Genomic DNA, 24,824 nt, shown 5'->3' with positions numbered 1-24,824 from the left:
GGAGAACCTCTTGCTGTGAGGCAACAAAGCTACCACTGTACCATCCCTGCTGTCTACTCTGGCAGAGATACTGGGTGAGCAGATTAGTGTAACCAAGGAAATTATTTTTTTTGAGCTAAGATAGAGAATCGGAATTGCCTAGACATACTAAGGCTTTGCTGAGTCTAATTATGGTGACTGCCACAAAAAAAGCAATTGGTAGAACATGTAAATCAAAGTCTAAACCAACTTTACTAGAAGCAGTGAATATAGTAACTGAGATAAAAGAACTGGAACTGAGATGTTTAGAAAAGAGCCAGGAAATAAAGGGAATTGTGGGAAAAATACATGCAGAGGAGAGATGTTTAAAAGAAGGCAAGATTTGAATGACCTATGTAATGTCTGACTGATAATGAATGGATAGATTGTAAGTGATGTAAAATGTTTGCTAAATATCAGTTGTTTTCATTCATATAAATGTATGATTGCCTATGTAATACGTGATAATCATAAGTGATAATTTAATGAAGATGTTTGTTTAAAATAAAAATAATCATAATCATTTCCTTGCTTACAGTCATTTGGTCACCCAATATTTCTTAGAGTCATACCCGTCAACCTCTTAGCACAAGAAATGTGGACAGAGTCAAAAATAGTGCAGGGCAAAGGCCTAAAAATAGTGACAAATTTTAAGTATTCCTCTTTTACAGTTAGAAAGTTTCTAGAATAAAAGGAATTGTGTTAACATGCATTTTTTTAAAGGATATGAAGTCTGAAACTTAAATGACTGCCATTATTTAGTGATTTCAGTACTCAATGATTTGCCAAAAAAACACACATTTTATGATGAGCAGACCAAGCATATGACGCAAAAATCTTGACATTCTGCAAAAGTCTGGACAGCTGAGAGTTATGGCTAGAGTACTCTGTAGTGAATTTTGAAAATCTGCCAACTCATTACACTCCCAAACTATATGTCACCTTTTTCTTCTCCATCACTCCTCTAACATTTGCTGTCTACCTATGAAAAAAATAGTTTGACGTCTGCTTGAGCTATAAAACACGTATGCAAACTCTTCCAAGGAAAGATCCTAAACTTTCTGGACTTGGTTGCATACTTGGGAGTCATGCTTATGTCTTCCCATTGTTTTCTTGTAAATTGCTTTTCCAGTCTTTCTTCCCCATCTTTTCTAACCTCCTCTGATTGATTCTTATAGTTATCATGCAATGTATTATATGCCCTACTAATTGTTCCTTTTTTAACCGCTTGTTCTGTTCTAGGTGCACCTAAAAATTCTACCAGAGCAGATCTTTCACTTCAAATCCCCCTATCCCTTTCTCTTTGCCTGTACTCTCAGATCAAGCCCTGGTAAGGAAGGCAGTCTCTAGCCTGCAATCCAAATGTCTTCTTGACCTCATCCCGCTCTATTACCTTTCTTGCTTGAGTTTTTGCTCCCAATGTCTTGGTTCCTTTGTCAGGTTTCTCTAGTAAATTCCAATCCCCCTTGCCTATTTTGTCTACCCCTACTTGCAATCATCCCTGTTAGCAAAATCTCCTTTCTCTGTTCTTGTATTGGCTTAGTTCTTAGAATACGTTCTGCTGCTTTAAGAGTTTAATATTCTGTATGGTGGTTGTTATTCTCCTTAAAGATCTGCATCCAAAAGCTCACTCTCCCTCTAATTTCTTGAACTTCCCCTTGCAGCATCATCCCTTTCCACTTTGAATTATAACCTTTTGCTTGTGTTGTGTATATGTGCCTTAACTGTGTAGCTCTAAAATATCCTTTCAAATCAGGAAAACCTGAACCACATTGTTGTAGTGGAAGATTCAGCTTACTCCCACTTAAGACCTTCTTTCCATTCCAGATAAATTCCTTCAATTTTTTATTAATTATTGTCCACAACTTCTCCTTGGGTTGATAAAAGTATGCCTGACAAGTATCCAAGACTAAAGGGACTAAAAACATTTTCACTGCTTGTATTTTGCTATTTATAAAGATAGTAAGATAATTTCCTTCAATTCTTTATTAATTATTGTCCACAACTTCTCCTTGGGTTGATAAAAGTATGTCTGACAAATATATAAGACTAACCTGACTAAAAACATTTTTAGTAAAATAAATTCCTTCAGTTCTGTATTAATTATTGTCACCAACTTCTCCTTGGGTTGATAAAAGTATGCCTGACCCATTTACAAAACTAAGTGGACTAAAAACAGTTTCACTGCTTGAATCTTACTATCTATATCCATAAGTAGAGTTTTGAGTTTCTCAATTTTTGTATTATGTTTTGTTTAGTCTCTTCCCACATATCCTTAGCTACCATAACAGAAACCTTTTTAATCCGCACTCCTATATACTTTATCATATCTTGTCCCTATAAATATGGGTATTGCTGAATCAATTCTTGTGTGGGTACGTAATGTACAGCTGTAGCCTTTATTTTATCATCATTAATTTTGTATTCTGAAAAGACTTGAAGCTGTCTCAAAATGTTCCACAGCACTGAGATGTCCTTTTCTGGATTTATCAGGTACAGAATAATATCATCTGCAAATAAAGCCAAGCTTTCTTGATTACCATACCAATTATATCCCTGTATTTCTGGGTCCCTTATTTTCTTTGCCAGTGGCTCTAAATATCAAGCAAATAAAGGGGAAAGAGGGCACCCCTGCGTGATTCCTGTGTTCAATCACAACTTGTCTGAGAGAAGCCCTCCACTTCAATTCTTGCTTCTGATCCTTCATATATCCTTCTAATTAACCTTATTATTTTATCAGAGAATCCAGATGCTTCCAATACCTACTCATAAAATCCCAGCTTACTCTGTCAAATGCTTTATCTACAGAAGGACACACCAGTAATACATGTATTTTCTTTCATTCTGCTTCCAACCTGGATCATCATTGTTCTGTTAATCTTGTCAAATGTTTGCCTCCCCTCCTCAAAACTACACTGGTCTATGTCTATAAATTTTGGCAACACCTTTGCCATTCTTTTTACAGACATAAAGACTTTATAATTATGGTTTAAATTTGAAATGGCTCTTTATGAAGCTGGGTCTGAAGGGTCTTTGCCATCTTTAGGTAACACAGCCACCATAACTTTCTTCCAAGATATTAGTGCTTCCCCTTATTTTAAAATACAAGCAAGTCTTACAAATCTTTATTAATTTCATCTCTCCTAATTTCCAAACTTCCAGAGGATGCCATCTGTTCTGGAGACTTTCCTGAAGACTGATTATGCATTACTCTTTTTATCATCACCTTGTATCTTACCAGCTAATCATTGAGCCTCATCTACCTCTAACTATGGCATTTTTAAGTCATCCATAAATATTTTCATTAGTACTCTTTCTTGATTTCCACATTTCTCTGCTTTATACAAATGTTCTGGAATATCTCTAAAACCTCTACAGGTTCTCTGCTTATTTATCTTGTTATAGGTTCCCTAAGTTTGGGAATAACCCTTTCAACATTGCTTTGCCTAAGTCATTGTACTAAACGTTTTTATGCTCTGGAGCTGTTATCAAAATAGTTGCTTAACTGCAATATTTCTAAAGTCATGCACATTATCCATATATTCCCTTATTTTCTCTTTAGCACTCTGCATTTGCTCCTCCTCTTGTCCTGTGACATTCTCTTTATTCTGCAGTACTTTAACCTTTGTCAGCCCCTCAAAGTATTTTTTTTTACTTCTTAGCTATATCTCTTTCTCTCTTATTTTGGCCGTTTTTAAACTCAAATTTCATTTTATTTTATCCCAGTCACTAGGTATAACTTCTGAAGATAATTCTATCTTCTCAAATACCTCTTGAATAATTCCCACTACCTATTCCTTGAAATTCTTCTCCTTTTAAAAAGTAGGTGGGAAAGTACCAGTGTATTATTTTTACTTCATTACCCTGCTTTTTTGTCTTCGTTTTTATTGGTGCATAATCAGAACAAGTTATTAGATGTGTGTTAAAGCTTTCAGTTAAATGCACATGTTGCTCTTAAATATAATATGTGAAGTTGTTTTTATTTGCAGTTCATTCTTACAGATGGGTTCCAAGTCAGCCTTCTACAAAGCTCAAGGTCTTTAGACAGCTCGAGGCCAAGTCCCTATCCCATGATGCACCTAGAGTTACCTCAGATCTAGTTTACCATTGCAATAGATCGGAGGTTTCTCACATAGCTCGGGCCAGTACAAATTTCCTTTCTAAAATTTATCGGACTAACTTTGTTATTTCTCTACTTTTAGAGTTAGCTTTTAGCTTTTATTGCCTTATTGTGTGTATTCCCTTTCCCTTTGGTGTGCCTTTTCTTAATTAGATATAGCTCTCTTTGGCCTTCGTTTTTTTCTATAGGCCTGTTATTTTTATTTTATTTATTTATTTTTATTTATTTATTATTTGTTGACCGGGAAAGTCCAACTAGGCTCCACAGAGCCTATTTTCAGCGGAGGCCCAGGGAGAAATGCTCCAATCGCATGCCTTAGAATGTGGGAGGAAACCGGAGTACCCGGAGGAAACCCACGCGAATGCAGGGAGAACATGCAAAATCCCCAGCTGAGAATCGAACCGGAGAACCTCTTGCTGTGAGGCAACAACGTTAACCGCTGCACCACTGCGCCGCCCACTGCCCACCGCCGCACTGTTATATTTAATGTAATTTAGTAGTTGTGTGATTTTGAACAGTGACAGTTTGTCACAGCATTTTGATATATATTTAGATATTTAGAGTGCTTTAGATAAGTAGTTAGTCTGTGTGTGTTTAATAGTGACACTTTGTCATAGCATATTTAACCCATAGTTTTTTTAGGGCTTATTTGAAATAGTTTTTGGGTGTGTTTTGGTTATACTACAGTACTTTATCTTGAAGCTGTATAGTTTGTTATGGCTGATCAGGATAGGGATAAGCATCCTAAATCAGGGTTTAAGAAATGTCTAAAATGTGGACAGAAAATATCTGTCACAGATAGCCATGTAAATTGTGTGTACTGTTGCTGTTACTGAATGCTGCACCATTTGTCATTCCTTCTCTTCCAGGGCTCTTCAGGAGAGAAGGAGAAAGTTAATTGATAGAGGACTAGTCAAACCATTATTTCAGGAAGCTTTGAGTGACCAGGACAGGTCTAGTAAATCCTCAAAGTCTTGAAAAGCTTCTTCTTCTCCCCAGTCCTGGAACCAGTATTTGAGGTACCTAAATTGCCAGTCCTTCAATCAGTGCCTCCTTCCATCCATTCATCTAGGTCCTTGATCAGCCTTTCTGATTTGGATGTGGATCGTATGGTGCAGAAGTTGCTACAGGCACCTGCGTTTGCAAAGTTTTTATCGGCTCCGACCCAAGCGGTTTCGGAACTGAAGACTGTATTACCATCAACTTCATTTCCTCCTCCGAGCCATGCCGGTCCTTTGGTGCTGGAGGAGTCAGACTTGATGATTGTTGAGCCTTCTGAGCCGATGCCTGTTCCAGTGTCATCGGTTCCGTTTATTCGGACATCTTCGGCACCAATCGAGGAGTTTAGGAATTGACACTCTCTGGTTGTGTCCAGGGAGGATAGTTGGACTGACTTGTCAGTTCCGACTTTGCCTCTAGGGGCTTCGGCTCAGATGAGCTCGGCTTCTACCTCTGGTTCAGAGCCCACTGTCCCGGTGCCATGGGGATCGATGGTTTCCTTGGATCCAGCGGTCCCTTCTCATCGGAGCAGAGGTGCTTTCAAAGCCATGAGGAAAGTTACTTCTCCTAAGACATCTACAACTTCAGGTCCAGCTACCTCCTCCCCAAAAGCGCCTGTGTCCACTTCTGCATCACAGATCATTTCTAAGCGTGGAGACCCAGAGCCTCAGTAAGTCCCATTGGGTGGCCCCTGCTCTTCCGAGACCTCAACAGAAGTTCCCACTGATGAAGTTCCCAGGAAGAGAATCTGTAAGAGGAAGCACTTAGACTCCCCACAGGAGTCTCTCACATCCGATACCAACTTGGATGAATCAGAAGGGTCCCCACGGTTCCCCTCTGAGGATATCTCATTTGCTGAGATATTAGAAATCCTTAGGCAGAGGGGTGACTGGTAGTCCACCACCCCTACTGAAGATGAGTCTGTTCTCCTGAAGGCATTTGGGTCTCAACCCTCCACCTCTTGTGTGTTTCTGCCCTTCAATGAGCTCATGGAGATGGTCTCACGAAGGGCGTGGGAGTCTCTGGACACCATGGAGCCTGTCACCAGGAGGCCTAATAAATTTATTTCTGCTCCCCAGGAAAAGTCCTTTCTTACCAAGGGAGTGTCAGTTGATGCCATGGTGGTGGTGGCAGCCACCAAAAAGGAGATGTCGGAAACTTCTTCCTCTATCCATCCTCCTAACAGAGATTCTAGGATCATGGATAGATACGGGAAGCGCATGTACAGTTCAATGACTTTTGCCTCACGTTCACTGAACTATCTCACTCATTTTAGTAGACTGCAAAGAGATCTCCTAAAAGAGCTTGGAGATGCTCTTCAGGGTACAGTAGCTGCAGGAGCTTCAGACAAAGTTGCCTCCCAGCTTGCTGCCCTCAGTTCCATAGTCAACTTGTCCATGCGTCTCATTTCATATGCAGCTGATGGAATGAGTAGGGCAGCGGGTACAGAAATTGCTCTTAGGAGACATTCCTGGATGCGCTTGAGTTCCTTCATGGAGACCTTTAAGTCATCCTTTGTCAAGACCCCCTTTGATGGCTCATCCCTCTTTGGGCCCAAAGTTAAGGAAACTTTGACCAGGTGTGAGCAGGAAGGAAAGACTCTGTCTGCCATCTCTGTTTATTCTTCCACCCCTACCAGACCCTATCCCAAGGGTCAAAGGGGAGGAAAGGTGTGATTCTGAAAAGACCAAGGAGCATTTCAGGACACACGTGGTGAACCCCCTTCCAGGGGCATTACTGGAAAACACCACCCTTGCAGCAGAGGGAGTCCGCAAAACCAGAGCGACAGAGAAAAGTTCTTTGGGAAACCCTACCAGCGCTCCTGACAGGAGGCCTGACTGTCCTACTCTGGAGGCAGTCAGGGTTTGCTTATCTTTGCCTGGCTCAAAATAACAAATGACAACTGGGTACAAAGTATAGTTTCCAGAGGATATTTCATTCCCTTCACCACTCCCCCTCAATTGACATCAAAAATCCTGGACGTTCCACCCAGTTGCAGGGAATAAGGAACAGTAGAGGTCCAAACGTTGCTAAGGAAAAGAGTCATCCAACCAGTCCCAGCAGGCCAGATAGGATCCCGAACTTACTTAAGATTCTTTTTAGTTCCAAAAAAGACAAGGGACTGGAGGCCTATTTTGGACCTTAGCAGGCTAAACAGATCTGTCAAGAAAGAAAAGTTCTGGATGGTCACGCTTCAGTCGATACTTCCCTTCTTAGGGAAAGACAATTGGATGTGCTCGATAGATCTCCAGGATATGTACTACCATATAAAAATGGCCAGACCATCCAGGGATCATCTGCACTTCCGGCTGGGAGCCAATCATTATAAGTTCTGAGACCTGCCCTTTGGTCTCACTACAACCCCCAATGTGTCCACCAAATGTTTAGCAGTGGTCAGGGCTCACCTGAGGCGTTTAGGATTCCAGGTGTTTCCGTACCTAGACGATTGGCTCCTCATCGCCACCACCAGGCATCAGCTTATACAAGCCAGGGACACCACTCTTTCTCTCTGCAGTCATCTGGGCAGTACAATAAATTCAGAAAAATCTGCCTTGTAGCCATCGTAACATATTGTTTTTATCGGAACAGAATTGGACACCACCACCACCACCACCACTTTAAGTCTTCCAACAGAAAGAGTCTTATAACTCCATCAGCAGGTTTACAATCTCATATCCAAAGACAAGGCTCCAGCATCAGAAGTGCTAAAATTGTTAGGGATTATGGCAGCTGCAATATTAGCGATACCGTTGGGTCACATGCACATGCAGATTCTGCAATGGCTGTTATTCACTCAGTGGTCTTACCTGCAGCTCCCAATGTCTCATCTCATAACGATCACAAACACATGCAAAAAGGATCTTCAGTGGTGGTTGACCTCTCTTCATGTAACGATAGGTCGTTCTTTTGTCCTATCGCTACCAGTGGCCACAGTGACCATGGATGCTTCTCCCTGATAGGGTGGGGGGACATTTTCAGGGAAGAACAGCCCAAGGCACATGGACCGAACAGGAGACACATCTGCATATCAATGTCCTGGAGATGAGAGCGGTACTTTTAGCATTGCAGTACTTCCAGGACTCACTTCCTCTGGGAACAGTTGAGATTCAGACGGGCAACATGTCAGTGGTCTGGTACTTGAAAAAACAAGGAGGAACCAGGTCCTACCCCCTTTGTCGCGAGGCCCTAAGAGTATGGCAGTGGGCTACATCCACCCAGTGCTTTCTGTTAGCAATGCACACCTCAGGGAAACCCAACGTGATAGCAGACAAACTGAGCATGGCAATTTTGTTGCCTCACGAGTGGTCCCTCAAGAAAGAGATAGCGGAGAGAATTTTCCGCAGGTGGGGCTAGCCTTGCTGCTACCACCTTTTTGCCAACCACATGAACACAAAATGCAGATGATACTTTGCCCTGATTCCCCCTCTGAGAGAAGCCCCAAGGGACGCACTCATACACGATTGGCCTCCGGGTCTTCTCTATGCATTCCCATCAATTCCCTTGATACCCAAAGTATTGCAGAAAGCAAAATCCCTGGGAAGGACCATCATTCTAATAGCTCCTCCTCATTGGCCTCGTCAGATATGGTTCCCCCTCCTTCGACTTCATCTGTTGGAAGAGCCTTGGATTCTGGAGCCAGTTCCAGACCTTCTGACGCATTCGTCGGGAGCTATTCATCCCTCTCTTCAGTCTCCAATTCCCAGCATATCAAATGAAATGCAGCAGATACTGATATCTTCTCATAAGTCCTCTACTAGGAAACTATATCTTAGCAAATGGAGAAGATTTTCTATATGGGCCTCTCAAAATAACATTGCTTCCTATCAAGCCCCTATTGCCTCCATATTAGAGTTTTTGACTATGCTATTCAATAAAGGAGCTGTAGCAGCAACAGTTTGGGTTCAACTTGCAGCTGTCTCTAACTTTCACCTTGGCTTTGAAGGATTAAACATAATGTCTCACAAACTATCCAAAGCTTTTCTCAAAGGGACTTTTCATCTCACACCACCTGTGAAATCCCCTTACACTCCATGGAATCTAAATGTTATGCTTTCACACATTATTCTCCCACCTTTTGAACCAGCTTCCTCATGTGATTTGAAATATTTGTCATGGAAGACTATCTTCTTAGTAGTCATCACGTCTGCCCATAGAGTGTCAGAGCTTTAGGCCTTGTCCATAAAACCTCCTTATTTTGTTTTCCATGCTGACAGAGTGTCCCTGCAAACAAATCCTTCATTTTTACCCAATGTTTGTACTGAAACTACCCTTAACCAGATCATAGATTTCCAGTGTTCTTTCCTAAACATACCAACAATCTGGAGTATATGCTGCACAAGCTTGATGTTCATAGACAGGTCAGATTTTACTTTGATAGAACAAAAGAGTTCAGAAAATCAGAACAGCTTTTCGTTTCTTTTTCAGATTCCAGAAAAGGTATGCCAGTGGCAAAAACAACACTGTCCAAATGGTTATCTGATTTTATCATATTTATTCAGCTGCTAATATGCCCTTACAACACAAAATTAAGGCTCATTCTACCAGAGCAGTGTCCACATCTTCTGCCTTTTCTGCTAGGCTTCCTATAGACAACATTTGTGCAGCAGCCACTTGGTCAAAACCTAATACCTTTATCAATCATTACAAAGTTGACGGCCTCCTTTGGGTCTACTGTCCTAAAAATATACTCCTGTGAGCCACCCGAGAAAGATAATGCTTGGGACGCTACCCATCTGTATGAATGAACAGCGAGATAGAACAACTTCACATAAAGAAGTTATGTACTCACCATAATGTTACATATGAGTTGTTCATCTCGCTTTCATTCTTACTTTCCACCCTCATACCCCCGACAGAGTTTTTCAAGGACTGAGATACTAGATTTTTCCTGGTTGCTCAATCTTTCTTTGGTTTATCCTAAAGAGTGATAGAATGACACATGGTATTATTATTCACAGCAAACAAGATCTGAGGTAACTCTAGGTGCATCATGGGATAGGGACTTGGCCTCGAGCTGTCTGAAGACCTTGAGCTTTGTAGTAGGCTGACTCGGAGCAGAGGATTGGTGCCGAACCCATCTGTAAGAATAAAGACAAGGTGAACAACTCACATGGAACGTTATGGTGAGTACATAACTTCTTTTTCTATCTAGTCTAGCCCAGTTATTTTACCTTGGGAGTAATATGTAAATTCTGTCCAAGTTCTAGTGAATTCACATCTTACATACCAAATATTTTCTTAAATTTTTTTCAGAAATGTGCCCTCTTTTGTTGTATTGTCCCTTCTAGGTCCCCCTGATAAATCCTTATGATTGCAAATCAAATTCCATTCCCTGCCTATATTCCCTGCTTAAAGCTGATTATTTCTCCCAAAAATTTCTTAAGCTCCATAATAGCAGTTTTCAGTGGAATATAAATATATGCCATTGTAACCCTCAGTAAAATTAAGTCTACCATTTTTGTCTTTTTTCCCCATCTATCACTATTGGAGCCCCTCTAGCAATTAGCATAATTATTCCCCTTTTCCTTTGTCCATGATATTCTGCTGACTATCTATTCTGAAATTCTCTTTTTGTTGAATTCCCATGCTCATGTTTCCTGCAGCATTGCTATTTGCACTCTGCATTTCTTAATATAATTCAAAACTTTTTCCTTTTTAACAACACCTGTAAAGCCGTTCACATTCCAGGATAATATGGACAGCATAGCCATCATGATAAAAAGCTATTCTTCCCACCGTTTACACATGACAAATTATTTGAATGTGTATCTTCAATTTTTGTGGTACATGCATAAACTAATGTTTGGAAGACTGATGTTTTGTACAGTGGTTTCTTCACATCTCCATTTGAACCTATGTCACATTTTTCAAAACTTTTTGTTGTAATGAAAACCCTTAAACATAGAAGCTAAATACAAAATACCACCATCTACTATTAACCTGGAACAAACACACAAAACTATGTTCCTCCCCAGAAGGAAACAATTGCCCCAAATTGACGGCTGCTCTTACAGGCATTTCTTTAACCTAACATTAAGGTTACGCATGCTAAATCAGATGCTGTAGCCTGTGCTCCCACTTACACTGATTGCTGTCTGTTCTTTTCTTATCTCTTTTCCCCTCCCATATATGAAAAACAGCTTGTATGCTTTCAGAAAACATTTAACTTTTAGCCTTAAGAAAAACTGAATTGACTATCTTTAAATAAATAGTACAGTTTTGTAAAATCTTACCGTAATGGTAAATGTTCTTGCCTTCACTGCTGCAGTATTCTTAACGTACGGGAATTGCCATGGAAGCCGGACATCTAGCCAGTCTACCAAAGACTCCTGTTGCTTTAAAGGTAGTCTGAATGTCATCAAAACACTCCTTGCATAAAGACATAAAGGTGACATTCAGGCCTACCATAGTCAGAACTGATTGTCCCAGTAGGAACACCAGTTCAAGGAACCTAAGAGGTAATCTGTACATCCAGGAAGGCAAGAAAATAGGTGGAAGGAGGGAGGGAATGAATACTGCAGCAGTGAAGACAAAGACATCTACCGTTATGATAAGAATTTACACAACTGTACTATGTCCTTACATTCACTGCTGAAGTATTCTTAACATATGAGAGAGTGTGAAAGCTCAAGAGGAAACTAGGGAGGGGAAGAAGAGTCCCCTAAAAACCCATGCAGAACAGCACTAGCAAAACCAGCACTAGCTCCAGAGATATGTTCCAATTTGTAGTGCTTGGTAAAGGTATGCACAGAAGTCCAGGTAGCTGCTTCAAAAAAAGAATTAGTATCTAAGCACTTGAAAAAAGCACCAGAAGAAGCCACAGCTCTAGTAGAATGAGCCTTGACTGAAGAGAGAAGGCTTTTGCCATGAAAAGTGTAACAGAAAGAAATAGCGTTAGAAATCCAAGAAGAAATAGTTTGCTTGGATGCAGCAAAGCCCAAAGATCTAGGAAGAAAAGAAACAAATAACCAATCAGATTTTTCTAATAGTCTTAGTCTTATCCAAATAAACCCTGAGTTTTGCCTATGCACATCCAAAGTATGCAGCACCCTCTCACTGTCAGTTTGCAGAGAGGGGAAAAAGTAGGCAGATTATGGATGCAGGTAAACAGACTGACGGGCTGGCGGCAAAGAAATTCTGACTATAGTAGGCCTGGACATCACCTTTATGCCCTACACTGTGCAAGGAGAGTTTGGATGACATTCGACATACCTTTAAAGCAACATGAGTCTTTGGTAGACTGGCCGGACATTGGGCTTCCACGTCAGGGAATCCCCATATGTTAAGAATATTGCAGCAGTGAATGTGAGGACATCTAAATTGTATGCTGTTCTGTTAACTGCATTAAAGTATTAAGGCTGCTAGGGGGTTTGTTACCTTTTATTCACTTCCTGTAATTTCAAACTTAATTTTTTTCACTGAACTGCTTGCCATTATCCCTTTAAATTTTGCATCTCCCTCAGCAAAGAATAATCAGAATTTACAAGATATTGACTGCTTGCACCTGCAGACAGCTTATCTTCATGGAAATATACTCGGCAATTTGTCTGAAAATTTCAACTCATAAAAGAGTGAACAAATGCCCTCAGCTGCAGACATCTCAACTTGACTGAACATTTGCCATTGGAAAACAGACAAGCTAATGTCTTTGCAATTGTAAGAAGCTTAGCATTTTCATGGCTTTCATGTTGTCTTATTTTTAAAGCCTACATGTTTACAAAAACACCTGTTTATAGGTTAAGCCAAATGTTGTGATCTAGACATTCACCCTTATAAAATAAAGATAGAAAATATGCTAATTCCTCATATAATCAGTGCACCCACCCCAACCCAGCAGCCTAAGATAAGATCACAGCATATAAAAATTAAACTTGTTTTTGCCTGGTCTTTTTTCCTCTTGTTATACTGTAAAACCTATATTTCTTAAAAGTAAAAAGTACTTGTTTGCTTTAATATCTTTAATGCATACAACAGTCACTGAACCTGCCCCCCACAATTAAAATACCCCTGACTACACACTGCACAAAGCTGTTTACTGCATATATTATGCAGTTGATATCATGAAATGTTTCAAACTAATAGTAATAAGAAAAACATTATTTTACTTAGTTTCCCCGGGTCCTCTTCACATGGTCAACATTTCAGGAAGCCGAAGACCATATGGTCGAGACCATATGATCGACTTTTGAAATGTCAACCATGCAGAATGAAAAGATTTCCATCTTCCCCACTATGGTGCGATCTCAAAGTTAGGTTCTGGGGGCATGGGGGACGTAGCCCCTTACAGGGGGGAGTAGCCCCCCTGCTAGCACTGTGAAGGTAAGTGATTGATTGTTATGTTTTTTTTTTGTTTTGCTTTTACATGATCGACATTTCAAAAGTCGATCATATGGTCTCGGCCCCTTCTGCTTGATGACTCACCTTTTGTTGGATAAACTTTTTTATTTAGTGTGTTCTGCAGCAAAAAATGATTTTGATCCTCCAGAAAAAAAACACTTTGAAGACAGCTGGATATAGCAGCTCGAATTTCACACCTGCCTCTCAACAATGTCCTTATATTCACTGCTGAAGTATTCATTGCCATATGGTATTCCCTATCATGGAAGCATGAACATCTGGTCAGTCTGCCAAAGGGTACTTGTTGCTTATTTAAAAGGTATGCCGAACATCACCCATGTGCTCCTTGCATAGCATAGGGCATAAAGGTGGTGTTCACACTTACCATAAACAGAACTTCTTTGCCCTCAGTTCTAAACATATCTTTTCACCATTGGTCTGTTTTTCTGTGTCCGTTTTTGCCATTTTAATACATTTTCATTCTCCAGGGACTACCTCTGCCTGCTTGCTGACTTCTTTGCAGTTGCAGAGAAGTGCCCTATTGGGATTTCTGTTTTTTATTGTTTTTTTTTAGTGCTGTTTGAGGTTAATGCCATCCAGGAAGGGTAAATGCCAGTGAGGGAGACAGATTCCCCATGAAAACTGCCAAGATAAGTCTCAATTTTGCCTAAGAGCCTCTTATGATCGTGCATCTTGCTCTACTTGTCAGGCGTTTGTTCCGAAAAACCTTTGCAATAGACTTTCTTCCCTTTCCTTGTATGTTGAGAACCAGTGTCTTAAGCTACTCACTAAAGATACAATGGAAGGAATCTCCCACTCTGAGGGTTTCTAAGCGCACTGGATTTCATGGCATCCACCATTTCGATGCTGGCCAAACTTCACATGAGAAAGTTTCAGTGGTTTCTAAAGTCAGTGTGGCTCCAACATGCACATCCTCTAGACTTTGTGATTCCTCTTCTTCCTTGTCTCAGATAGGAACTTCACTGGTGAATTCAGCAGTTGTCTCTGAATCCAGAGATTTCTTTTCATTCCCCTCTTCTCTCTCAGGAATTGTTCACAGATACTTCAGATACGGGATGGTGGGCAACGTTTGGCTCCCTGAAGGTACAGGGGGTGTGGTTGCTTCATCAGCAGAAGGAGCACATCAATATCAATGAGATGAGAGCTCTTCTGCTGGCTCTTCAGGCCTTTCATCCTCTTTTTTTCTCCAGGGTCTCTCAAGGTTTCCACACACAATACCGCAGTGATGTGGTATATCTGCAGACAAGGAGTAACGAGATCTTATCTTCTTTGCTGGTTGGCATTTCTGGTATAGGATCTTGTGAAGTATCAAGTGACTCTTCAGGCAGTTTCTATCCCTTCTGGTCAAAATGTTGTGGCAGACACTCTGAGCAAGTCCTTAACTCAGTCCTAAGAATGGATGCTTCACAGGGACATGTTTCAGGACATTATCCACCAGTGGGGTAGTCCTCAAGCACATCTTTTTGCCTCCCCTCTGAATACACAGATTCGTCTGTTTTGTGCCAGAGTCCCAGGTCCTCTGGTATGGAAGGTGGATTCCCTCTCATTTTTTTTGAAGAGGATGTTTCTTTATACATTCCCTCCCCTTCCTCCCAATCTGAAAGTCATGTTTAAATTTCAACAGGATGCTCAAAAAATCTTGTTGGTGACTCCGTTTTGGCCGAGAAAGCACTCGTTCCCTCTACTTCTGCATTTAGCCAAGGGCAATCATCACAAGTTACCTCACAGGGTGGATCTAATCGCACAAGATAAGGGATCTGTCGCCCTTCCCCACCTCTCCATACTTCAGCTGACACTGTGGATGATGGGATTTTGATTCCTCATAGACACCTGTTTTCAGATGATGTGCTGCAAGTCCTGCAGTAGTCCAAGAAACCTACTAATAGGAAATCCTACTTATCCAACTGGAAGAGGTTTTCTGTTTGGTGTCTGTCGCAACCTGGACCCACTTACTGTGGATGTTCCTTTTCTTCTGTCTTGTTTGTGTGAGTTGCTCAATGCTGATTTTGCTTATTCTTCTATTAAGGCCCACGTATCAGCTATCTCTTCTTGTTTGCCTTTTTTTCCTCCTCTAGCATCTAGATTTGAGGTGAAACAATTTCTTAAAGGCATCCTTAATATTAGACCTTCCAGGAAGCCTGTTCCTCCTTCCTGGGATCTTAACTTTGTTTTGGAGAAGTTGACTCAGGCACCTTTCCAGCCTGCTGCTTCACCACCTTGCATCATTGTTCCTGGAAGACTGTTCTTTTGTTAGCTCTTATTTCTGCCAGACTGGTTTCTGAGTTATAGGACTTCATGGCTTGTCCTCCTTTTTTGATCTTTAATGAGGACAGTGTGTCCTTCCACTAACCTTTTTTTTTTTATGCCTAAGGTGGTTATTGAGCTATCACTTAACCAGCCTATTAATCTGCCTACTTTTTTCCCTGTCCACAAGATGAAAGTGAGAGGGTGCTGCATACTTTGGATGTGCATAGGCAACTCAGGGTTTATGGGTCTATATTAGTTTGCCGAAATAGTATTCCAGTGAACACCTATTCAATGACCCGTAATCAGAGAAAATTGCATCAGCAATTCACTAAATTTACTAAGGGCAACAAAATAGTTCCCGAAGCACAACGGACCAACTTTTAGTTGACTCAGACCCACCCAAGTTGGGGGCTTTTCCCCTCACAACACTCCTAACTATATATACCAACTCCGAGATCATACTAAAGTGGAGAAAAGGGCAAAGTTCTGTAGTTGGGGCAACTATTTTCTTGCCCTTAGTGAATTCTGAAGTGATTTTCGCCGATTATGGGTTGCCGAATAGGTGTTCACCGGAATACCATTTCTGCGACCTAATATAGACCCTGGTTTATTTGGAAAGGACTAAGGCTATTAGAAAATCTGATCAGTTATTTCTTTTCATCCTAGATCTTTGGGACTTGCTGTATCCAAGCAAACTTTTTCTTCTTGGATTTCTAAACCTATTTCCTTTTGTTATTGTTTCATAGCAAAAGCCTTCCTTCTTCAGTTAAGACTCATTCTACTAGAGCTGTGGCTTTTTCTGGTGCTTTTTTCAAGGGCTTAGAGACTAACTCTAGTCTTGAAGCAGCTACCTGGACTTCTGTGCATACCTTTACTTTTACTACACGTTATATGGTATCTCTAGAGCTAGGGCTGGTTTTGCTAATGCCGTTCTTCATGGCTATTTAGGGAAATCTTCTGCTCCTTCCCCCTTCCCAGTTTCTTGTTGAGCTTTGGCACTCTCCCATATGGTAATGAATACTGCAGCAGTGAATGTAAGGAGATAGTACAGTTGTGTAAAATTTAACAATACCGGTAGATGTCCTTGCCTTCACTGCTGCAGAATTCACTCCCTCCCTCCATCGCCCTATTCTCTTGCCTTCCTGGATGTTCAGATTACCTCTTGGTTTCCTTGGACTGGTGTTCCTACTGAGGCAATCAGTTCTGTTTTATCATAGGTCTGAAAGTTACCTTTTCTGCCCTATGCTATGCAAGGAGCATTTGGGTGATATTCAGTGTACCTTTTAAATAAGCAACAAGTAGTCTTTGGTAGAATGGCCGGATGTTCGGGCTTCCATGGCAGGGAATCCCATATGGTAATGTGTACTTCAGCAGTGAAGGCAAGGACATCTACCATTAAAGTAAGATTTTACACAACTGTACTTTCTCTGATTGCTGGGATTAATTTGCTTCTCTTCTACTTGGTGTATAGTGAATAATCATTTTCTACAAACACTCTGCTGTCTCCAATTTTTAACACTTAGCTCTTCGGCCACAGTTTCGCCAAAATCATCTCTTTCTGTTGGTATGATTGCATCTGTACTAATATAGGTCTTGGGTGCTTTCTCATGGCCAGGTTTGGAACATGCACTCTATGTGCACTTTCATTTAATAAACTGCTGTAGAAAACCAGCCTACTTGCTTATTTGTGCTTTCATAAAACTAATAGTTTGTTCCTTCCAGTTTGTGGACTCTGTCCTCTAACTCTACTGTTTTTTTTAAACATTTCTTCTTGAGAATCCTGCTATCCAGCCAACATTTTCTTCATGTCAGCCTCTGATTTTTTTTCAGTTTTTTAGTTAATCTGAATGACTAGTTAAATATTTTCTATTTTTTACAGCCTTTTGTTGTTTGAATTGATATATTCCTTTAATATTTCATTTATTTTAATCCTCTGAGTACATTTGATTTATTTATTTTTTCCTATAAATTGCTGGAAGCTATCTCTTGAACCACAGATGAAACCTGAACTGCTTTTTGCTGAACAGCTGCAGAATCCTTCCCAGACAGTGTTTTCTCTTCACCTTTTCTGGTTGATTTTCTTGCAGGTTTTCTAAATGTCTTATTTGCTTGCATCCAGGCAGTGTATTTACTATTCAGTAACTGAATTTTACTAAAAAAAAATGTCAGTGGTACTTCGTTTTCTCAGTTTCTGTTTTCACACTGGGAGAGCTAAAGTTATGCTGTTGATCACTCTGCAGCCATCTTGGAAGTCTCCTGTGTAGCAGCACTTTTATGCATTCAAATGGGATATATGTTATGAGTTTAAACTCTGTATTGCAGTGCTGCAGTCTGGCTAGCTGCACAGTGTACATGTTATATTCCTTTTTTTTATAGTCTACCCCTGTATGAAACTATGAGGTGCAGCAGCTGATGTTCTTCATGTTTCACTGTTGCAGTCATTACAGTTGGGTTATCCTGCTGGCAGGCTACCTGCAGTCGGCCTGAATTCCAAAGTCTAGGCCCGGCGTCGGTTGCTGTCACCTCTTCCCTGACGTCAGTGCACTAGGGGTATAAAAGATGCAGCTGACGCCATTTTCTTCAGTCTTTCTTGCCACGCGGTGCCCAAAGCAAAGGCAGTTCGCAAGTGGCGGTCGGCTGACTCCTGAGTTTTCAAATTCGAATTTCAGATCCAAAGTCTTAATTAAAGTTAAGTACCCCTTTGGGGAAACTTTTTTCTTGCTCCAGACCGATGTCAGAAAAAGTTAACAATTGTATTTCTTGTGGGAAGCAAATATCTTATAAGGATTTTCATTCTTAATGTATTCCTTGCCTAGGCCCTGACCATAATGTTGCTAGTTGTCGGTTTTGTGCTAGATTTAACCAATGCACTGTTAAGCATCAGTACGATTTTGCATTCCATTACTTTGGCAGAAGGGTTAATTACATAATGCCGTCGGAACAAATGACTACCGGAGTTTATAAAAAGCGCAAAGAAAAAGAAAAGGACAGGCATCCGAGATCCAAAACCGATGAGGCATCTGCTAGGCCTGTCGCCGGTTCTCAGTGAGGTGCTTTCGCAGCCCCTGATGCCTGCTACCTCAGAGCCACAGGCTGCTTCTGACTCCCACGTGGAGCCGACGAGGCCGCTGGAAACTCAAGGTATTGGACACTCAGAAACTATTCCCTCAGATGGGTCTGGAGCTGCTGAGCAGGCATCGGCTTCTGAGGGTGTTTTCAGGCCTACACAGTTATATGTGAAACCTACTTCAGCTTCAAAGGCAAAGACTAAAGCAGCACTAAAGACAAAGAAACAAGTACAGCATTCCCCTGGACAGGCCATCATGCCTAAAAAACAGATGCTTAAAATGGCCGAAGACCTTATTACTTTGATCAGGGGTTCCCATCCCCCTCCTGATAAGAGGCCTAGCAAGAGTTAGAATACGAATCTTCAGACCAGGTTTCCATTTCCTCTGATTCCTCATCTGAACAGGAATATTCTCTTCCTCCCTATGAGGATTCTGATGCTGAAGAATCTATCCCTTCAGCCTCCCCTCCTGAGGATTATTCTTTTGGGGAGACGCTGCATACTATGAGAGAGCATTTCCACTGGGAGAGCCAAGATTACTCAGAATCCTAGAAAAGGTTCAGAGACTTCCTTTTATTGCCTCAGCACAGGCCCCTTGCTATGCCACCTGTTTTAGACATTGTAGATGATGTATTTTCAGAGTCCACTCTATCTCCAGACTCTACCCACCAGCTCCTGTTAAGCCAGACAGGTACTATAGGGTTCCTGATTCACATAAATTTTGTTATAAAAACCCTGCTGCTGACCCAGAAACCATCTCTCAGGGTCCCAAAGGGGTCAAGGCTTCTACTGCAAAAAACCCTATCCCCTCTGATAGGGATTCTAGGGCCCTAGACAGATGGGGTAAAAAGATTTATACTTCTGCAACCTTGGCTGTAAGAGCCTTAAATTGCCAATTTCATATGCTTAAATATCAGCAATATCTTATGTCGTTGCTTAAACAGAAAATGTCAACAAATTCAGAATGTGCAGACAACAAGGAAATGCAGGATTTATTGCATGCAGCTGAACAAGTTGGAAAGCATACTTTGCAATGTGGTTTTGATTCTCTAGAGGCCTCGTGCAGGACCACTGTTACAGGTTCTGTCATTAGGAGGCATGCTTGGTTAAAAGAACAGAATCTGCCTGATCATGTTAAAGCAAAACTATTAGATGCTCAATTACAGCATACTCTGTTTGGTGTTAAAGCAGAAGAGGTGTTGAAGAAAATGGAGGACAAAGCAAAATCTATGCAAACAGTCAATGATTTCTTGCAGGTACAGCCTCCCAGGTTTAGCAGGAACTGGCCCACAAAGAATTGGTCCTTTCCAGTGTCCGATAGGCCACAAAGAGGCAGATACAGATGCCGCAGAGGCAGATCACAGCCTCAAGGCTCATACAGGCCTAAACAATGGGGTGCTTCTACCTCCAAGAGCGGAGAGGAAAAATCACAGCCATACAGGAAACAGTCTGAATGATTTTACCCTTCCAGCACCAAGCACTTATCTTTTGGCACCTCCTTTGGGGGGAAAACTAGCATTTCTTTCACAAAATTGGCACATGATCACCCAGGACAAATGGGTTCAAAATATAGTATCACAAGGCTACAGGTTCCACTTTCACACCCTGCCAAGGCCAAACGGTATGACAGACCTGCCACGCAATCAATGGGCAGAGGCACAAAAACAAGTTTCATCCCTCATGGACATGAGGACTATTCAACAAGTACCACAGCAAGAGCAGGGACAAGGATTCTATTCAAGACTGTTCTTGGTACCCAGAGAGGACAAAGCCTGGAGACTGGACCTATCTATTCTAAACACGTACCTGGATATTCCAAAATTCAAAATGTTGACTCTACAACAGCTTCTGCCCATGTTGGGCAAAAAGGCTTGGCTTGTGACTTTAGATCTAAAAGAGGCATACCTGCATGTCCCAATCAGACAAACATGCAGAAGATACCTCAGATTCCAAGCTGGCTCAATGCACTACCAATTCTCTGCACTGCCCTTTGGCTTATCTACTGTGCCCAGGGTCTTCACAAAGTGCCTGGCTCCAGTAATTGCATACTGCAGACAAAGAGGAATACAAATATATCCTTACTTAGACAACTGCCTCATTCAAGCAGAGAACAAGGACATTCTACTTCAACATCTGGCGTTTGTAAAGAGCTTACTACCATGCCTAGGGTACACAGTCAACGAACAGAAATCAAAACTAGTACCCTCTCAAGAGATAATATTCCTGGTTGCAAGCTTAAATACAACTGCCCAGATGGCTTATCTCATGCCAGACAAACAAAGACAACTGGCTACCTATTTCAAACTGTTGGCAACAAAGGCCCAGTTATCTGCAAGAAAAATTCTGCAGGCTTTGGGCTTCATGGCATCCTGCATTCTACTAATTCCATATGCAAGACTGCATATGAGGAAACTTCAATGGTACCTAAAAAGTGTTTGGACTCAACATTGCCACAGCCTGGAAACAATAGTTCCTCTCATTCCCTGCCTACAACAGGAGTTTCGATAGTGGGAGAAGGCCTGTCACCAGAACAAGGGACAGCTATTCACTGTACCCCCAGCCACACAGACATTAACAACAGATGCATCGGATTATGCCTGGGGAGCCCACATGGCAGGAAGATGTATTCAAGGCGCATGGTCCGCAAACCAAATGCATCTGCATATCAATCAAAAAGAGATGCTAGCTGTTCAAAATGCCCTGACAGCCTTCAAGGACCTACTTCATCCGGGACAACTACTGATAAAGACAGACAATACCATGGTCGTGTGGTATATAAACAAGCAGGGAGGCACTCATTCTTACCCCCTTTGCAGACTATCCATGACTTTGTGGGACACAGCTTTGACTTACCAAGTACATCTGCAGGCACAATTCCTGCCAGGAAAGATAAATACTCTGGCAGACGAACTAAGCAGAAACCTCATGGATCCCCACGAGTAGAAATTAGATCGACAAGTCTTCAGCATGGTAACAAGGAAATGGGGATGCCTGGACATAGATCTATTTGCCTCACCTCACAACTGCCCACTAAAGAGATTCTGCACAAGGACTTATCACAGACAAGCATGGAAAGTGGATGCCCTATCTTTCAGCTGGAAAAACTTAACAGTGTATGCCTTTCCTCCTCTGCCTCTCCTCCCCAAGGTACTCCTAAAGGTCAGACAGGAGAAGCCGAAAATGATACTAATTGCCCCAGACTGACCACACCAGTACAGGTATCCAATCCTAAGGAACTTGTCTCAATGCCCAGCCTGGACCTTACCTCAAGTGCCTCATCTACTGCCCCAGCAGAACAATCAGATCCTGCACAGCCAACTCAAGACCTTAAATCTGGCAGCATGGAGGATAATTTAGTCATACAAAACACACCTCTCAGTAAAGCGGTGATGGATGTCATTTTGGACGCTAGGAGGCCTAGTACTAGAAAATCCTATGCTGGAAAATGGAATAGATTCTGTGCTTGGAACCAGGCACAAGGAATTGACACAGCTTTACCAAATATTCCTCAGATTTTGCAATACTTGACTGAGATGCTGGACAAAGGCCTATCCTTCTCATCTATAAAAATTCATGCCTCTGTCATTTCGGCTCATTACAATACAGAGCCACCAATCTTTTTGCATCCGTTATTAAGGCAGTACCTCAGAGGGGCCAAAAATTTAAGGCCTCCAAGGAGATTACCAATACCAGCATGGACCTCAATTATGTCTTGGAAAAACTCACCCTGACTCCTTTTGAGCCAGCCACTACAGCTGATATAAAGTTTTTATCTTGGAAAACAGCTCTGCTCCTAGCAATAACTTCTGCAAGACTACTCTCAGAGCTACAGGCACTCGTGGCTGTGGAATCTTTTATCATTTTTTATCCAGACAGAGTATCTCTGAGGACAAGCCTGACTTTTATGCCTAAGGTAGTGTCCAGTGTGGCCCTTAACCTAACTATTTATCTGCCTACCTTTTATCCAAACCCACTATTCATCTGCCTACCTTTTATCCAAACCCACAGAATAAGGGGGAGAGAATTCTGCATTCTTTGGACATACACAGACAGCTACGCTTCTATTTGAACAGAAGCAAGGCTTTCAGAAAGACAGAGCAATTACTAGTGGCATTTGCTGCAGGATCACAAGGAAAGGCGATCTCAAAGCAGACTATTTCAAAGTGGATAGGCCACTGCATTTGTTTCTGCTATTCACAACATGGCAAGCCAGTACCTAAGGGCATAAGGTCACATTCAACCAGAGCAGCAGCCACTTCAGCAGCCTTTCTCAGGGGGAGTACCAACCAAAGACATTTTAGAGGCTGCTACTTGGAGTTCAGTGCACACCTTCACAAAGCACCATCATTTACCACTCTACTCTAAATCCAGGGCAGGCTTTGCCACTGCAGTTCTGCAGGGCCTAATAGCCGCTCCTAATGCTATTTAGCTCCATCCTCCCAACCTTAGCTTTGGGATTCAACCCATCTGTAATGACTGCAACAATGAAACATGAAGAACATAGTACAGTTGTGTACATTTACCATAAATGTAGATGTTCGAGTGTATTCACTGTTGCAGTCCAGGTTACCCACCATCCCCCATATCTTTGCTGCAACTTATCTGCTCTTCTCTAACCTATACAACCTACGTGGTGTATTTGCTTATAGATGAAGGTATTATATATATTTTGGTGCATGCATGTTTTATTGGCATATTTTTAGCCTACCCTTTGGGGGGCACTTGACATCTGGGGCAAGAAAAACTGAAGAAAATGGTGTCGGCTGCATCTTTTATACCCCTGGCTCACTGACGTCAGGGAAGAGGTGACAGCAACCGACGCCAGACCTAGACTTTGGAATTCAGGCCTACTGAGGGTAGCCTGCCAGCAGGATAACCCAGTTGTAATAACTTCAACAGTGAATACACTCGAACATCTACATTTATGGTAAGTGTACACAACTGTACTTTTTGAGTTCAGTTTATATTGCATTTGTGAAGTCAAACTCAGCAGCAAGCACTGAGTTCAATATTTTGTTATATGTCCTAGTGTATGAGATGGATACAGTCATCTTGTGTTGCACAATACAGTATTCAGTCTTTCATTTTGCCTTTAAGCAAGACTAATCAAAACAACACCTATTGTAAGTCATTCTCCTCATCTCTTGTCTTTGTGTAAACCAAGACTGTAGGGTTTGAGAGACGGATCCTTTCAAGCCAGTTTGATTTAGATCAGAGGATATAAAATCTGAATGTAACAGAAACATATTAACATCACATACCAGTTTAGTGATCATTTGTTAAACAGATGCTAACCAAGTAATTATTTCATTCCTAGGAGGAATAAGAACTACAAACCAAAACCTCTACTTCCAAAGGTAAGTCCTGTAACTTGTACTGTGTTTTACTTCAGCGTAACCCTATTAAGCAGTAGAAAGTTTAGATGTGCTTTCTTCATGGATCTGCAGCACTAGGCACACATAACAAGGTTAGGTTGCTTTATGGGATTGCTTAATAGTAAGATAATAATTTAGTTGTAAGATCTGTACCTCAGAGCTTCAGTGCCCTCCTGTGCTCACTGGCTTTGTGAAGTTTCACATTCTCAGGTATGTTTTTTTTCTCTGCATTTCCAAAACATACTACTTGATTGACCACAGTACATGACTTTACATAAATGAGTATAAGTGTAAATTACTGTGTGTGTGTGTGTGTGTGTGTGTGTGTGTGTGTGTGTGTGTGTGTGTGTGTGTGTATATAGACAGAGATATTGACCTCTCTCTCTATATATATATATATATATATACATATATATATATATATATATATATATATATATATATATATATATATATATATATATATATATATATATATATATATATACACATACATACATACATACATACATACACACAAAGATATATGTGTGTGTTTATGTATGTGTGTATGCATATGTGTGTGTATGTGCACACACACACACACAGATGTTATAGTGTTTTATACTGTTGAGTTGCAGTGTACCGAACACGTTCTAGA

At 41.2% G+C, this 24,824-nt stretch overlaps 1 protein-coding gene across 4 annotated transcripts in view; it reads left to right on the top strand.

The window, feature by feature from the left end:
• The window catches only part of MYO9A (myosin IXA), a 2,281,069-nt gene that overhangs the window by 1,608,411 nt on the left and 647,834 nt on the right, over positions 1-24,824 (top strand). For all 4 annotated transcript variants that reach the window (XM_044077496.1, XM_044077494.1, XM_044077495.1 and 1 more), the window contains exon 17: positions 24,127-24,166. In XM_044077496.1, coding sequence (XP_043933431.1) covers positions 24,127-24,166 — 40 coding nt within the window. The remainder of the gene's footprint in view (positions 1-24,126; positions 24,167-24,824) is intronic.

Source organism: Protopterus annectens, chromosome 7.part0 (assembly GCF_019279795.1).
Source record: "Protopterus annectens isolate FY-2018-M chromosome 7.part0, PAN1.0, whole genome shotgun sequence".
Lineage (NCBI taxonomy): Eukaryota > Metazoa > Chordata > Ceratodontiformes > Protopteridae > Protopterus > Protopterus annectens.
The sequence above is the reverse complement of the archived record's forward strand: the minus strand, read 5'-3'. Positions and strand labels throughout refer to the sequence as shown.